This window comes from Coccomyxa subellipsoidea, assembly GCF_000258705.1.
Source record: "Coccomyxa subellipsoidea C-169, whole genome shotgun sequence".
NCBI lineage: Eukaryota > Viridiplantae > Chlorophyta > Trebouxiophyceae > Coccomyxaceae > Coccomyxa > Coccomyxa subellipsoidea.
In genome coordinates this window covers 645,337-661,216 of record NW_005178029.1, presented here as the reverse complement: position 1 = coordinate 661,216, position 15,880 = coordinate 645,337, and the positions used below count along the sequence as shown (strand labels likewise).

The window sequence follows — 15,880 nt, the reverse complement described above, 5'->3', positions numbered from 1 at the left end:
ACACTTGGCATACTCTTCTCGAGTCACAGATACATTGAGGTTGAATGCTATTGCCAAAGGGGGCATGTCTTGCCAAGAAAGGTTCCTCGACACGCACCCCGCTTGAACAAGCGTCTGTGATCCGTGTTGTGCAGAAGGGAGACCACAAAACGTGGGAACAGGAGTGCGTAATTCGCTATGATGTACGTAATTCCCAGCATATTAGATTGTGGGACCAAAAAGAGCGCTGCAGCGGCTGGAAGGGTCAACATGAGGATGTTGGAGAGCAGGAACGCGACAGGGATGTCTCGCTCACCCGCAACGGCCAGAAGGACGAAACGCTGCAGCCACTGGGGTGGAACAGAAAGATACTCCCTCCTCATCGCCACGACATCCTTTAGATAGCTGCACCGACTGTGAAATAGAGCTGACCACAGGCGAGAGGCACGTCACACATCGCTCCTAGTCCGAGACAGATTCCGCGTGATCAAATGCGTGCGGAAGCGAGTTGCACGTATAGATCATCAACACTCTCCTGACACTGCCTTCCCCTGACAGAATTGCAGTCGCTCCCAGCAAATAAACATCAAGTCACCGATCGCCCTCAATCCTAGGTCAATCGACGTTTATATCCCGCGCGTGGGAGCCACAGTGCCCCAAGTATGCTGCTGTAGCTTCCACCAACATGAAGCCCGCCGCTGCCGTTCGTCTATCATTCTGTCAGATTTGCACAATGGGAAGGCAGAAGCGAAGGCAAGAGAATGGACACCGTTACAACGACATATAATTCCGTGAACATGCACTGTCGGGGCAGCTTGCTCCATGGCAGTGTATATGTAGCCATCAATTTGACTCAGTCTGATGCAGCCGTGTGCAACACAGACCACACAGGATCAAGCGTATAAGTATAGAGACATCCTGCAGCAACATAGCAACACCAATGTCTTGCGCTGGGCTTGCTGAAACTTGTGTCAATTGATCAGTACTCTACGCTATCAGGATCTCGCAAAGCTGCAATCAAAGTCTGCCAGTCTTGTGCTCTGGGTTCTCCGGCGCCCTGGTGTGGCGCTGTGCGGTGTGGCAGGTGTGGTGGGAACGGGTACAGAGGGGACAGGTTCATCTGTTGAGCCTCTGTCAGACTGGCTGTCAGAGTCGCTCGAAGAGCTGCTATCCCCTGCAAATGACACATGACATTTGATAATGCCCTAGACACTAGCGAACCAACCAATTCTCTGCACATGTCATTCACCCTGTACGTATCCACAAAGTGTGCTGTGGACCAAAAGGAAGATGCCCACAAAAGGGGCTGTGAGCAATTTGTATGTAGCAGAGAAGACGCGCAAGTGAGGCGGCTTACCGTCTGACAGGTAAATCAGTGCCTCCGCAGCGCGGTTCTCGGCTGCAAGCTCTGTCCGTGTACTCCTTCGCCTGGGGGCTGGGGTCATTGCTTCCCGAGAAATGAGATCTGCAGCCTGGAGGACGAGCAGCAGCCAGGCGGCATCTAACTGCACAGGGCTCCTGGATGGCTTGGCTGTCTTTGGGGGACATACTGGCTTTTGCCTGCAAGTGCATTGGAACCATTTAATATGCTGCGGTGTTTCCTTCGCCATAAGGCAAGATTTATGGGTGCAAAGACTCTTAGACTCTAAAGACTCTACTCGGAGTACGATTGCAAGGACGAGACAAAGCTGTTTTGAAGACAATACATACAACTAAAGCTGCTATCTATGCGTTGTTCCTGTGCAGTCATTAGAATATAAGAGGAGAGCAGACCTTTTAGAAGCAGCCTTCACCATGCTGCTTGCCGCGACGTCGGGGGGCTGGCAATTTATTGTGAGGCTTCGTGGATTTGAAGAATTTGTTGATCGTTTCTGTATCCAAAGCACAATCTGCAATCGACAACAGAAGCATGTAAAACAGGATGGCCATATCGGGCACAAAATTAGAGTTGATATGCCCTTCCAAATACCTGAATTGCATGTCACAATTGCACCAGGTGAAGTAAGATTGATTGCTGAATCTGACCAGAGGAATTTCACAAGTGATGTTCCAGACATTGCACAAGTGATCTGGAGCAGTCTGTGTCTGACCATGCGGCGATAAAAGCCCTGAAACGCGATCTGAATGGTGTGAACATGTGAGATGGGAGAGAGGCCACTTACCCTATGTCAAGCAAGCGCAGATGCTCACGAAGTCTGCTAATTTCTGACTTGCGCTCGCTCGGCTTCTTCTGACTTTTGCTAAGCCCCGATTGCGCTCAATGCACTACAAATATATCGGAGACCTTCGCTAGCCTTACACGCAATAAGGTTGCTGCTGATCTTTGCCAATTCTGTCCAGGGCTCGCTTCGTATTTTGGTCCGAGGCCAGCAGAGTTACTAAGACTACTAACCGCTCCCGTAACTGCTTCAGGTGGCTGCGATCAGGCAAAATCCCGGAATTCAGTGTGCGATTAGAGGCCCATCTGTGCACGGTATGATTTATCCATCGTCACTCAGTCAATATCGTCAAGTGTGATGCCCGCTGCATGAAAGATGTGGCCATCGACATGACCATGGAAAGCCCGAACCAGGCACCCACTTCGCGTGATTGACGATGATACTGAAATTTTTCATTTTCAATACTATATCGATTCAAAACAAGCACATTTGTTCAAGATCTCGAGTTACCATCACTTTGAGTGTTCGAGAGCCCTAGTCAATTCAATAGTACTCGTTGTCGTGCTGCAGTGTGTTGCAATCCGTTCTAATATAAAATCATCCCGGCTTCACAGAGCATCAAGCTTTTCAGACATGACAAAGAGGTGCCAGTACTACCTCCACGAGAAGAAGCGCTTCTGCAGTTTCCAGTCCAAAGCAGGCTTTGACAAGTGCGGGAATCACATCGAAGGCGAGGGAGCGGTGAAACGCGTCCCTTGTCCCATAGATCCTCACCAGTAAGTCTCTCCAGCACACCCCTTCTGTTAGATCTCCACCTCTTGAGGACTTCTGGATGTACTTCCAATTTGCATGCAACGTGGTCATCCCTGCTCAACATACTCACACTTCTCTTCAATGGCGTGCAGCACCGTGCTAGAGAAAGAGCTGGACTGGCATCTGCCGCGTTGCCCAAAGGCACTGCAGCTCCAAGAACAGCAGGTTCGGCAGCAACAGCATGGCCAACGTGCCACTGACAATTCTCATGCGATCAGTTGGCAGGCCGTGAAACTCATATATGGCTGGGCATGCAGAAGATTGCAAAGGCATCACTATCCTTGTGTGCCCGGGCAGGCCCAGCCATATTACAGCCCAGATTGCAATGCGGGCAGCAGCGATGCTCTGGATCACAGGGCTGCAAGCTTGGCAGCTGATGGCAGCAGGCAGACGCATGCGGGCAATCTGAGCAGTGCAGCTGGGCGCATTGCCTATGCTCGCAGCCTGGGACCGGAGCAGTTTTCTGCCCTGCTGGCGCGCATAGAGCTCGCCTATAACCAGGCAAGTCCTGGGCTCCACAATCTTACTTGCTGCCTCATGCATGCGGCATTAAATTTTTTTCCCTGTATAGTCTGCGTTCATGCGCTCTTTGACTGGAATGTGGGTTTGAGGGGTGTTCTGTGTGTCCAGGTGTGTGGCAAGCTTGGAGATGCCACAGAGGTCATCCCTGGCGAGTGCACCTCCATCCTGGAAACGCCCTCTGGACAGCCGCTGCCCAGCACGCAGCATGTCAAGGCGTTCACAATGAAACATGGTCGCCAACAGGCCGCCATCCTCGGGCAGATGCAGCAGGCCGGAGTTCTACAGGCAAGTCTTGTCTTGCTAATATTCTACCGTCTGACTGAAAGCTGGACATGCCGAATGGCAATGACAATGCCTTGTCATGTAGCAGGATTCCTTGCACTTTTCCCCTCTGTGTTGACAAACATATCTTCCACCCTGCAGCTGCCTCAGACCTTTCCTGCCTGAGATGATTCGCACAGCAGCTCACTAAGCAAAGGGCTGTGTCAGCATTGATGCCTATCATGACCTAAAGACTGTGTTTACAGGACCCCAGGAGCACCACGTTTGTGGAGTTTGGTGCTGGGAAGGGTTACCTGTCGTGCATGCTGGCCGAGAGCTTTGGAGCTGCCGAGCTTGTCCTGGTGGATTGCAACAGCTTCCGCATGACTGCCGACCGGTGAGCTCATCTCAGGACACCACCTCTCACCAAAGTAGATACGCTAGATGCTGATATACTTACTCGGCCATTGCTATCATCCTATCGCCCAAATCTGCTTCCTGTCCCAGTGCTCTGCCTTGCAGAGCAGCAGGGGCAACGCTGCGGCCTTGCCAGGCTTGGGAAGACACAGTCATGTGATGATGTCAGCTTATAAAGATATAATAGCATCACATTCTAGAGACCTGTTGGGAGCCGCCTGAGGCTCTTTGGTCTTGTAGGCAGTCTTTCCCTGCCCATTTCATATCAAAAATCTCTAGCATGTCTGCATTCCGTCAGAAATTTAGGAAGCCTGAACCTAAACCGGCCCACAGTTGCAGGCATATTCGGTGGTGCAGTACCAAGTTGCTCCCAGTACAAGTATCCCTGAATTGTCTCATATTGGGGCGATCGAATACAAAGTGGTGTTTATCCAAACTGTTCTGCTATTGCACGCCTCAACCTGTATTGCATGCATGCGCAGGACGCTGAGGAGGCTGAACGCGAAGCTGCAGCGGCTGAGGGTGGACATAAAGGACTTTGAGCCGGCCGGGCTGCCCAGCGTGGCAGGCGGGCAGCCCTGGGTGGCCATGGGCAAGCACCTCTGCGGCGCGGCCACCGACTTCACGCTGCGCTGTGTCGCGCGCTCAGCCCGCTCTGGAACCCCCGGTGGCGGCCCCCGACCCCCACCGCTGGGGGCCCCGTCCCCCGGCGCTGCCGGGAGCGTCGCTGCCGCTGGACAATCCCAGAATGGGGAGGGGATTACAAAAGAGCACATGTCAGCGGGAAGCAGCGAGGGTGCTTTGGAGCGCTTTCCAGAGGCAGTTGGCAGAGCGGACTGTGCTGGGCCAACTGCAGCTTCTGGAGTGGCGGCGGTACATGCAGCCACCTCCAGCTCAGGTGCACACCAAAGTATTCAGCTTAGTTTCTGCAGGATCTCTCTGATCGTGCATGCTTTGTTCATCCTGGGAGCGCGCATGTTCCCACGTTGGACTTCCAACAACTACACCATGTTTGCTAAGTTTCTGGAGTGACCCAGTAGAGGCGAGCTGTCTGCAGGTGATGGGTCAGGGGTGGGGGGCTTGCTGGGGTGTGCGGTGGCCACCTGCTGCCACCACCGCTGCACATGGGAGCACTATGTGGGCAAGCCCTTCTTCAGCAGCCTGGGCTTCTCGGCTGCTGACTTCGAGCTCATCAGCTGGATGACAGGTACTGTGTTTGTATGAAGGCTTCCGAGTCTTCTAGAGAGCAATGGTGCACTGTGACAAAAACGTAATGTGCAGCAGCAATCACTCCTGCACCACAGAGATTCTAAAGTGAATGAAATATATTGGAGCCTTTTGCTGCCTTTGGACAGGGGTTGTCATTGAGCCATCGAGCAGGGCAGACTGTGTCTGTGCCTGCCTTCGAGTCTGTGTCGGTGTGTCTGCATCTAAAAACAGCTTTGCATGCTTGCATTGAAAAGTGGCTTGCGGACCTACAGGGTGCATGGTTGCTCTGCAGGCTGGGCCTTGTGTGGCCATGGGCGACCACGGGAGAGGCAGGCAGCTGCATGCAGCGCTGATGACGAGGAGGCTGCTAGTGATACTGACACCACTGACAAGCCCAATAATGCAGACTCCTGTGCTGCGGTGCGCGCGCGTGCCTGCAGACTCCCTTAAGTCTCCTTGGCATAAATTCCTGAACAATGCAATGACATCTTTTCTGTGACCTGTTTTTTCATATAATTCGCATGGATTCTGCAGCCAATACTGAATGTGACATGCTGATCTTGTCTGTGTATGGCCTGCAGGAGGGGGATGGTGATATAGAGCAAGCACGAGGTTTTGAGCCGAGCATGAGCCTGCCAAGGGAGAGGAGGCAAGTGATAGGTGCTCAGTGCAAGCGGCTCATAGATGCAGGGCGGAGGCACTACTTGCGTGAGAACGGGTTTTCAAATGCCAATGCTGTGCAGTATGTGGATGGAAAGGTCTCAGGAGAGAACTGGCTACTTCTAGCACCTTGATCATGATGAATGTAAACTTGATATTAAGTACTTGGACACCGTGTTGGCGTATGCATCTGCAGAACATCAGCAGAGTAGCTTCACAGGCAAGTAAGTATGCTAAACCTCGCTTGCAGTACAGGACCGGTAACACTCCCACAACAAATCATGGAATGTTGGAAGTGGTATCATCAATCCTTCAGTTCTGCCATCTCCTGTCTCCACCTCAAGTTGCTCTACCGTGAATACCTATCACAATGATAATGCAAGAATCGAGACTGGAATGCAACAATCCAGGTGTACTTGACGGTACCAAGTCATCAAGGACTCAGTTCAGGCTGGAAAACGTGCAATAGGTGATAATATAAAATAATTATTTATCAGAGATGTCGTGAACCTCCACTATTTGAAACCTGAGAGAAGATCCTCAGTCGCCTCCGCTGAGCAGTTCCTTTGAGCATGCCACCAGGTTCTCAGCCTCCGCTGCTGTGGCCTGCCCGCTGCCTCGCCACCTCACCCGCCCCTTCCCATCAATCAGGTAGGCATACCTGGACAGGGCAAATTGATATTAAAAACAGCAGTTCAGCTCAGAGCTCACACAAGCTCACGCTCACACTCAAAAAGCGCTAGCGGCTGCTTACCACACCTATTTACGCACTCTCTTCACTGTCGACAGCTCACTTCACTGTCATTGGCATTTGACCACAATTTTCCCAAAATCATCCCATGTCAGGAGGAATTATCACCAAGTTGAGGGATTTGCCACCAAGGTGGTCACACTCTCGGTCTTTTCAATCCTACTGTCTTGCATCCGCAGAAAACTTCCTCGCTTCTCACACCATGCACTGCTCAGACCCTTCCAGCAATTGTAGCTGCTCGACAGTATTGCATGCCAAAAGAGAGGAAAATGAGAGGGAAAGATTGAGCATGCGCACCCTGTCAGCCGATTGGTCATTCCCAGGACCCGCCGGATTTCAGTCGCATCCCCAAAGTGGAAGATGTGCTCTGGTTGCAGCTGGCAGGCCTCAGCGGGTGCTGTGGGCTTTGTCAGCCCGCTTCGCAGAATCATCTGCTTGAAGGGCCATATTCTCATCACCTGTATTGCAGCACTGTAATTTGTGACACAGCCACCTGCATGCACTGTCTGGCGCTGCGCTGAGACTGAAAAGTGGCATTAAATGTACAGGCATTTGTTACTGCGGCCGAATAATAAGTCGTAAGAGATTTTTTTTGTTTGGCGGCACCGGCTGCATGCCGCCGCAATGAAGCCAGAGTGGATCTCTGCCAAAGAAGCAGTGGCCATTGAATTGGCTGAATATGCAACGCCGATGTTCTGAGCCCCTGTTTGCTCACAGAACTCACGGCATCACTGGGCTCCCAAGGCAAGTACTTTAATACGCCTGGAACCCTCCCTAAATCTTTGATTTTGAGTCTGCGGGATGGATAAACAATAGATCCCCAGCCTGTGGAAAGCTGCCTGCGTTATCATGTTCCACCCAAAAATCCTCTATTCACTAGGAGAATGGGCCAATTTTGGAGGTGGCGGGAAGGCAAAAATAAAGTACCCAGCGTGCGAAGGGAAAAAACTGCGGGATAACTTCTGCGGGAGTACTACAGTTTTAGGTACATTTTAGTAAGTGCGGTTTCTGAATCTAGTGTTACAGCAGGGCAGCACGCACCACAGACTCCACGAGAGACATGTCAAACCAGCGCGCCCCCGAACGCCCCTGCATCGCTTCCCTGAAAGGCTCGCTCCACGAGCGCAGCTTGTCCTAGCGCAAGCGCAGTATAGACTGAGACGTTTATGAGAACTACTCTAAACTTTGGGCCACTAGAATGTGGAAGGATCCCTGGGTTGCAGGCCAAAACCCATTGCTAAAAGCCGCAGGCAATATCCCATGTATTCTAGTTGCCACTGCATGCCATATGCATCATCACACAAGTTCTCGGTACAATTTTCGCTCGGCCTCCTGTAGAGTTTTTAGCCATAGGAGTCTCAAGATGCTGCCCTCACCTCAGCGCCGGCTCTGAAAGCGATGCAGAGGAGCCCCACGCGCATGCTGTCTTGGGAAGGAGGGAACAGCACCTCTGCGCCTCCAGGCTCCACCACCTTCATCATCAAAGAGTCCCCAATGCTTCATCTTACACACCCTGCTGCTACAATATATGAGATGCTTTGCGACCTCTTCATGCTGCACGAGATCCTTCAGCCCTCCTTGTTCCATGCAGACGCATGCATCTCAAATGTGGACCTTTTCAAATCTATTACAAATTGGCATTGCATGGGATGAACAGCATCCTCAGCGCACATTTCCCAGTCCGGCCATGTCATGCAATCTGCGTCAGATGTGGAAAGCGGTCTGGGCTGACAGACAGACAAGTGGTGCGCACCGCCATGGGAGGCAGGTGTGGGGAGGTGCCAGCTGGGGAAAGCTGCTCAGAAGCCTGGAACATACGGCCCTGTGTCTCCTTCAAATCCTTGAAGTCGTCAAAGTAACCACGCTTCATCTCCTCCTGGATTACCAATCAGCGTGTCAGAGGTACATGCTATGATATCATTATTCACGAGAGAGATCCTTTGAGAATGCTACTGCAGATCGTGAAGGAGCCGATTGCCACAAACTACGTAGCTAGATGAGGAGGGAAGAACATCTCTCACACCTGAATTTCACGCTTTCGTTCCTCTGCCTTCTCTTTATCGAAAATCTGCAGAATATCAGCTTCATTTGAGTGATGAATCAATGTGTTGATCATGGTATGTATCTTCGTAACTTTATCGTTTGCCAATGTTGATGCGGTGCTTCGTACCTCAAAGAGTTTTATCCCTCTTGCCTTTGTAAGATTGTGATCCAAGCTAAGCGACGGCATCAGATCTGACAAGTTCTGAACTAGAAAGCCATACCCTTTGATCGAGCTGAGGCGGCATCGTGACGCCAACATTATTATGGATCCAGTAAAATCTTTTCAGAGGATTGTATCAAAACAAATCCAGTGCGTTGAGATCGCTTCATCCAGCACTAAACGCATGAATGCCCGGAACAACTCTCGGAACACGTGGCATGACTGATGAATGACCATCAGGATACAGGTTTTGAGCAGACAATGGCTCTGTCTGCACACTGGCTTGAAGCAGCACTTCACATTCTTACATCTCTATGATCACGCCAATGCTTGAGGCAGTGCTTGTATTTGTCCCAAGCAAGCTCGGCAGCCAGCAGCTACCTGCAGCTACTCAGTAGGCTTCCAAGGTAGGAAGAGTCCATGCAAGCCCATTTGTTCCGGCCCATTCATGATCAAGAGTGTGGCACCACAGGCATGCCGCACAGCGACCAGAGTCTCAAGAAACACTCAAAGACCTTGGCAGCGCCCGGAAACCCACAGATCTGGGATATCTAGAGGTCACTCCACAAAGCTCAGGTCGGGGCCGGTGCACTCGGGCGCGAGGCCATGCTGGCGCAGGTAGTCAGGGTTATGGAACTTGCTGAGGTGGCGCTGCCCACCGTCGCACAGCACCGTCACGATGGTGTGCCCCGGCCCGAGCACGCGCGCCGCCTTGACGGCCCCGACGCAATTCATGGCCGCACTGCTGCCCACAAACAGGCCGTCGTTGCGCAGTAGGTAAGCCCCCATCTCCACCGCTTCCCTGTCACTCCCCTTGAACGCATCATCAACCTGCGTGCATCCCAATCATGCACCTCAGCAGAAAAGCTAGACGTGTAGCATACGAGTCATGTGGAGGTCCGGGTCTCAAAAGCACATTGTGCTCAGCATGTGCTGCTGTCTGCAGGCGCCACCCGCTGCAGCTTGTCCAGAAGTTGCATCACAAGAGCGTCTAGGAGTCAAGAAGTGGACAACTTGGCAAAGGGTGAGCTGGAGCCATAGAAAGGGTGGATCTGGTGGGGCAAGGGCGCGCCTGCGCGAGGGAGAAGTTGGCGGTGATGCGGTTGATGCCGATGCCCTCGGTGATGGTGTCAAAGGGGTTGCGCAGCCGCTTCCCCTCGGCCTCCTCACGCGCGTACAGCACCCCGCGCTTCACCTTGTTGAACAGGCTTGACCCAGGAGGATCCACCAGCATTACCTGCAGACATGTGCTTACTTGCCCTACATGAAAACTCCTCTCCAGACTGAGGCCATATTATGTGAGATGGAGCCATTCCATGCTGTGGTGGCCATGCAAGCACGGCACCATTGAAGATGGATGTGCTCACAGAAGAGTGCAAGGAAATTACAGTCATGCATCAGTTGCATGGCCATGCACGGCTCATCCATCGCAATGACATTTCCAATGGTGCCATGTGTGCAGTGGCCGCTATCATCGCAAGCAGAGTGCGTGTGCGAGCATGTGCTCCTGTCATACAGCAACCAAGCTGACTGGATCCCTGGCAGGGCGTACAAACCAAACAGGTGATGTGCGCACCTGAATGCGGGGGTCCCGGGATTTGAGGTAGCTGGAGACGCCGGCAATCGTCCCCCCGGTGCCGGCGCCGGACACAAAGGCATGCAGGTGGCCGTGCGTCTGGCGCCAGATCTCGGCCCCGGTGCGCAGGTGCGCCCGGAAGTTCGCCAGGTTCTCAAACTGATTTGCGAAGAGCGCGCTGCCGGGCTCTGCCGCTGCCTCCTGCGCATGGAAAGTGTGCGTGTAAGCTTGCGGGAGCGGGGTAAACCTGTCATACGAGAGTGGTGCTGCTCTACAACAAGTAAAACAGCGTTAATATTTGATATATGACATGCCAGCAGGAAGTGCAGCACATAATAGAATACTGATAGAATCCTCAGATTAAGGCCTTGATCAACACTCGCATCATTGCAATGATCAAGCTGGCGAGGTATCGTTCAATGGCTAGAATCCACTGCTGGTTAATGTGCTCTAAGAGCCCACAGCAACCAATTTTGCTGCAAATGTGCCCATAAAATCAAGGTGGACGCATGCTCAGCCAGCCGAGAACGATTTTCTTTGCAGGGGAGGGAACCCCACCCGGCGGGCGACGTTGACAAAGTGGCCCGGGTGCGTGATGGAGACCGGCCGCACGCGCCGCACATCTGCGCCGAGCGCCTGCAGGAGCGCGGACTTCTCCTCGGCCGCATCGTCCGGCATCGCGATGCGGCAGCGGCAGTTGGCCGAGGCTGCCACCATGGCAAGGCTCACCCCTGTGCTGCCTGTCATTGGAGTGACATCTTGAGACAACCGCCAGAACTGTTGCAGGGCAAATGCGCATGGTGGACCCAAAGCTATTATGGTCCTGCTGCAACAGCAGATGCTCCAACGTCCAGCGCTTGCCAAGCTGATCATCAAGTCAGGTGCCAGACATTGAGATGGTAGCAGGTGAGGATTGTATGATGAGATAAATCTTGGACACCATTGCCTTGAGTCCCGAATGGCAGCTGCAAGCAGCCCCAGTGCAGGATCACTAGATGCCACTGAGGATAATTCTATTGGGCATGCAACAAGCCTGCACACCTGCTGTCCCCTCTGTGATGAGACCCCCCGGCTTGAGGCGGCCGTCTGCCGTTGCCTCCTGCACCATCTCGAGCGCCACTCTGTCCTTGACGCTCCCTCCCACATTCAGCATCTCTGCCTTTGCCAGAATCTGATTCCCCAGCATTGGAAATTCACTGGACACTTCTCTGGCACAGTGGTGCTATTGGGAGAATGGGCAGACGAGGCTCTACACATGCACAGAAAGCTGGGGCTAACCTCGCATCCGGTCTGCTCTGACAGGCTGCGGATCCTGACAAGAGGTGTATCTCCAATGAGGCCCTCGATCCCATCAGCAATCTTTCGCCAGCGGCCATCTGGGACTGCCCAGGAGGTAAAGAGTTCTTCACCCCTCCTCCATCTCTGCAGAACCTGCACTACCTGAAACAGGAGTTGGGCAAAAATAAACAGCTGCATCACATCAGATCTGCCTTGTCCTGAGCATCCGAATAACTTTCTGCTGCTCTCACCTGGACTGAGATGGAGATCAGACCTGCAGTGGCCAAGGCGATCAAGACAGCATCCTTGCTCACTGGCATGCACTACGGCTGTTACCAACTTCAATTATGGTCAGCCATCCTGGAGTACGTAATTCTGACGATGGGTGTTCCCGTAATACACTGATCACATAATGTGATCTAAACTGAGTGTAATCATTGCTCTCGAGCTGAATCGCAGCCCAATCGTACCCAGCCACGCGCTACTTCAGCTTCTGCTCTGTAAACAGAACGTGCTGGCGTACTCTAGGATCGTACTTAACAAACTGCAGCTTGTTGGGGAGGTTGCGAGGATTCTTGCGCTTCACATAGAAATAGCCTGTGCCAGCAGTGCTTACTAGCTTAATGAGAATACTTATGCCCTTTTTACCGCCGGCCATAATGGAACATGAAATCTGTGAACACGCCCTCCACCTTTCTGAATGAGATCATCTGGGACACATAAACGTCTGGAAGTCCAACCAATGAATGTGCTTTGTGCGGGCGCAATTATCTCCCTTGAAGTGCGCCATGCAAGCTTGGGTCGAGATAAAAACATCGGATAAATCGAGCCCTGTGGCTCGGTGCTGGATCTGCCTCTTATTCTCGCCTTGGCTCAAGGATGTTGCAGCGGCGCTGAGCCAGCAAATTTTAAGTTTCTGTATGCGTGTTACGTGGATCAAGGCGGTCCGCAACGACGAGGAAAGTCTTGAGCTGTGTCTCGCGTCAAGTTCCGATCGGAAATAGAAGTTGACACAAAGGTTGCCGTTAAATTGGCTGCACAGATCCAATTCTAGAAAAGGCGATATGATAGCTTTCTTATCGACATTGTGATATTCAAGTGTATTTGGAAGCGTCGAAATAGCTCTTCGAAGAAGATTTTGAAAGATATTTGCGAAGCTCTCAAGGGCGACTAGAGATGGTCAGCCTGCGCGCACTGCTGGCAGGCCCTCAGATCAACACACCGTATGTATTGCAGCCTCTTTCAGCTCGCCCTTGCTCGAGTAAGTGCCCAGGGGGCTGTCCTTTCAGAAAATGAACTCGCCTGCCAATCCGCCTTGAAGTGACCTGTATCAGGACACTCCTGTGATCAATTTATACAATAATATATGTGAAAGGAGTGTTTTCAGTTTGGGACGACCAGAGCGGCCGTTTGTTGTGATTTTTTGCAGAGAAAGGGTGGGTTGTGCAGGGCGACGCAACCCAGTGAGAGCAGCTCCAAGGGAGGGAGCGGCGCCAGCGGTGGAGGGGGCAGAGACTGCAGTTTGGGACCCAGAAGGGCTTCTACCCCCAATTGGCTCCACAACAGGGGGCCACTTTGAGCGGCGAGCTGCGCAAAGAGCAGCCAGGCTGGCGGCTGCCGAGGCAGAGGCATCGCAGCTGGGCATTTTGGGCAACGCGGATGCAACTCGAGAAGCGATCTTCCAGCCAAACCTGGCGCCTCAGGAGGGGTTCACACCCACGTCTGCCATCTCAGACAGCTCCTTGAGGTATGCAGCAACTGATCTAGAAATTCTCGATGTTTGTGCCACCTGTTGCTTCAACCAAGATGTTTCCGAGCACCGCAGTGTGGCAGGTTCTCTTCTGCACTGGCACGTCAGAATGTTAGCCTTTTATTTGCAGAAAACATGGAGCGGAACCAGAAAAGAACACGTGATCCACCTATCTTTTTAAATGCGGAATGGGTTTGTGCAGGTCAGAATGCGAGATCCGCCTCGAGAAGTTTATGCCCATGAACTTGGACTACCCTGGGCTAAACCTGCTGCACTCCGACCCGCCAATATTCAGCATAGACAATTTTCTGACCGCAGAGGAGTGCGAAGGCATCATCCAAGGAGCAGCAGGTCTGTTTTCAAGTTAAAAAACATCTATGTGCCCCTGTGAGTAGGGCCAAAACAGCTGCGCTCTTCAACGTGAGTTATTGGTAGAAAAGGCAGGCCTGTCCAATATTGGAATGATTGCATTAGAGAAGATCTGGATTCCGTGGGTTTGACGTGCCATGGTAGAGAAGGTGCCAAGACAGGAAAGCTGGAAGGGAGCTAATGAAAGGTTGCTCCAATGCACCTAGCCCTGTGGGCTGGCACAAGCATGTCATGATGTGAGTGGTCAAGGTTTGACAAGTGGCAGCCTTCCTTGGAACACATTCAGGGAACTCTGTTTGCTTGTGCAGGTCGTCTGGAGGCATCGTATGTGGGGTCAGGCAATGCGAGCGAGGCGGCGGCTGGGAAGGCTGTGATAAGCCGGCGCCGCACGAGCCAGAACATGATGATGGACGACTTCATGACCACCAAGAACCCCAGAATGGCGCGCATTGTGAAGAGCCTCCACTCAAAATCCCTTAGCCTGTTTTCCGCAGGTGCTTATTCTTTCCTTCGCTTGACATTGTCTCATAACGCTACACTTCCGCTCAAGTACACTGAAAGGAAAGCACAGAAACGGATGGCCTTAAAAAAGTGTTCTGTTGGTGAAAGCTGCTTGCAGTTCTGGGACGTACCTGATATGTGCAAAATGGCAAGAAGAGGGAAGCTGATGTGCAGGTGATGGGGAGACGTGGGGAACTGCAGGGAGGCTCCCAAAGCCAGGGCAGTTTTGCTTTGAGTCTTTGCAAGTGGCGCGATACCAGGACGGTCAGTATTTCATGGCTCACGAGGTGAGAACTGCTGCTGAATTTCTATGGGCCCAATGATGATGCCTGACCGGGGGGTACAAAAAGACCCCCTGTAGACTTCAGTACCCTCTGGCGTGATAGGTGCAAGGGTGACTAAATAGTCCTGAACCCGCCACATGGCTTTTTAGCATGAGCTGATCTTTTTGATTTGTATGTGCAGGATGCATTCCCTCTGCATGTGGTGCCTGAGAACAGATTCCAACGAACTGCAACACTGCTGCTCTACCTCAACAGCGTGGAAGAGGTGCAATTCTTCTTCTTGCTTTTACGGAATTCTGCATCTGCAAACAATTGCCAGACCGCGCTCTTCACATGATGTGCCATTGTTGACTTGTAGGGGGGAGCCACACACTTTGAGCTGCTGAACATTTCGGTGAAGCCTGCCTGCGGCAAAGCACTGCTCTTCTTCCCTGCCTTCATGGATGGCAACCCTGACCCCAGGTGAGCACCTTTCCACAGATGCTCAGCAGGACATCTGCCAACATGGGTATAATGCTGTCGGATGCGAGGCGCGCAATTTGGCAGGCATGGACCAGCATTTGTCATGTCTGACTTGGTCGTGTGTCCGAGCTTATGCATCTGCCTGCATGTCAATATTTTCTTGCAGTCTTGCTAAGCTCTTGCAGTCTTTGCTTACATCAAGAGCTGCACAGCCTTAGATGCCCTTTTTGTGTTGCCAGGACCCTGCACACAGCCACAAACGCCTTGGACACAAAGTGGATTGCGCAGCAGTGGGTGGCATGCGGACATGCCGTGCCGAGCGCCCCAGTCGCGACAAAAACCTTTTCCTTGAATGTAAGCCCGAAGGAGAGCCAGCAAGGACCACCAGGTAAAGCCAAAGGCAAGAAGGCAGACAAAACAGCTAAGAAGGCTGTGAAGAAAGGCTTTGGAGCAACGTGAGGGATTCTGAGCGATCTGAGAGAAAACGTGATGAGTGATTTTGCGCGGCAATCCAAATGAGAATTTAAGTGTCACTGACCTTGGCAGGTAGATTTTGCACTCGTGTATCAATGTGATGCTTCTATTGTTGTGTTTGTGGGCGTGGCTCTGAGTTGTGGTGCATGTGTCAACTGATATCAATAGAGGAACGTGCCACACAATCATTGATGCATATGCTGGACATGTCC

At 52.3% G+C, this 15,880-nt stretch overlaps 5 protein-coding genes across 5 annotated transcripts; 2 read left to right on the top strand and 3 right to left on the bottom strand.

Moving 5' to 3' along the window:
* Positions 1-2,771: 2,771 nt before the first annotated feature.
* COCSUDRAFT_48390 (DUF715-domain-containing protein) lies at positions 2,772-6,183 on the top strand (the record flags this gene model as incomplete). The annotated part of the gene is made up of 9 exons (XM_005645233.1): positions 2,772-2,914; positions 3,044-3,116; positions 3,249-3,452; positions 3,582-3,758; positions 4,001-4,131; positions 4,634-5,049; positions 5,209-5,358; positions 5,653-5,780; positions 5,942-6,183. The coding sequence occupies 9 exons, from the start codon at positions 2,772-2,774 to the stop codon at positions 6,152-6,154; spliced, it is 1,635 nt and encodes a 544-aa protein (XP_005645290.1). The 3' UTR covers positions 6,155-6,183.
* A 377-nt stretch (positions 6,184-6,560) lies between these two features.
* COCSUDRAFT_57309 (hypothetical protein) lies at positions 6,561-8,641 on the bottom strand (the record flags this gene model as incomplete). The annotated part of the gene is made up of 5 exons (XM_005645232.1): positions 6,561-6,681; positions 7,069-7,229; positions 7,813-7,905; positions 8,148-8,243; positions 8,525-8,641. The coding sequence occupies 5 exons, from the start codon at positions 8,639-8,641 to the stop codon at positions 6,561-6,563; spliced, it is 588 nt and encodes a 195-aa protein (XP_005645289.1).
* A 439-nt stretch (positions 8,642-9,080) lies between these two features.
* On the bottom strand, positions 9,081-12,160 carry COCSUDRAFT_48389 (cysteine synthase). The gene is made up of 7 exons (XM_005645231.1): positions 12,080-12,160; positions 11,829-11,981; positions 11,592-11,721; positions 11,109-11,290; positions 10,551-10,751; positions 10,047-10,211; positions 9,081-9,805 (listed from the first exon to the last, which is right to left on the bottom strand). Exons 1-7 carry the CDS (start codon positions 12,146-12,148, stop codon positions 9,533-9,535), a joined length of 1,173 nt encoding a protein of 390 aa, XP_005645288.1. The 5' UTR covers positions 12,149-12,160; the 3' UTR covers positions 9,081-9,532.
* Positions 12,161-12,309: 149 nt separating this feature from the next.
* On the bottom strand, positions 12,310-12,486 carry COCSUDRAFT_83529 (hypothetical protein; the record flags this gene model as incomplete). The annotated part of the gene is made up of 1 exon (XM_005645457.1): positions 12,310-12,486. The coding sequence occupies one exon, from the start codon at positions 12,484-12,486 to the stop codon at positions 12,310-12,312; it is 177 nt and encodes a 58-aa protein (XP_005645514.1).
* Positions 12,487-13,004: 518 nt separating this feature from the next.
* COCSUDRAFT_57307 (hypothetical protein) lies at positions 13,005-15,653 on the top strand (the record flags this gene model as incomplete). The annotated part of the gene is made up of 8 exons (XM_005645230.1): positions 13,005-13,051; positions 13,258-13,575; positions 13,781-13,929; positions 14,256-14,441; positions 14,623-14,735; positions 14,914-14,997; positions 15,091-15,194; positions 15,434-15,653. 8 exons carry the CDS (start codon positions 13,005-13,007, stop codon positions 15,651-15,653), a joined length of 1,221 nt encoding a protein of 406 aa, XP_005645287.1.
* Between the last annotated feature and the right edge of the window lie 227 nt (positions 15,654-15,880).

Excerpts from the sequence above, each read along its gene's own strand:
- COCSUDRAFT_48389 (XM_005645231.1), bottom strand. The coding sequence starts at position 12,148 with ATGCCAGTGAGCAAGGATGCTGTCTTGATCGCCTTGGCCACTGCAGGT. Across the intron at positions 11,982-12,079 it reads TGATCTCCATCTCAGTCCAG|GTTCTGCAGAGATGGAGGAG; the intron begins GTGAGAGCAGCA and ends CAGGTAGTGCAG. Across the intron at positions 10,752-11,108 it reads TTGTCAACGTCGCCCGCCGG|GAGGCAGCGGCAGAGCCCGG; the intron begins GTGGGGTTCCCT and ends TTCCATGCGCAG.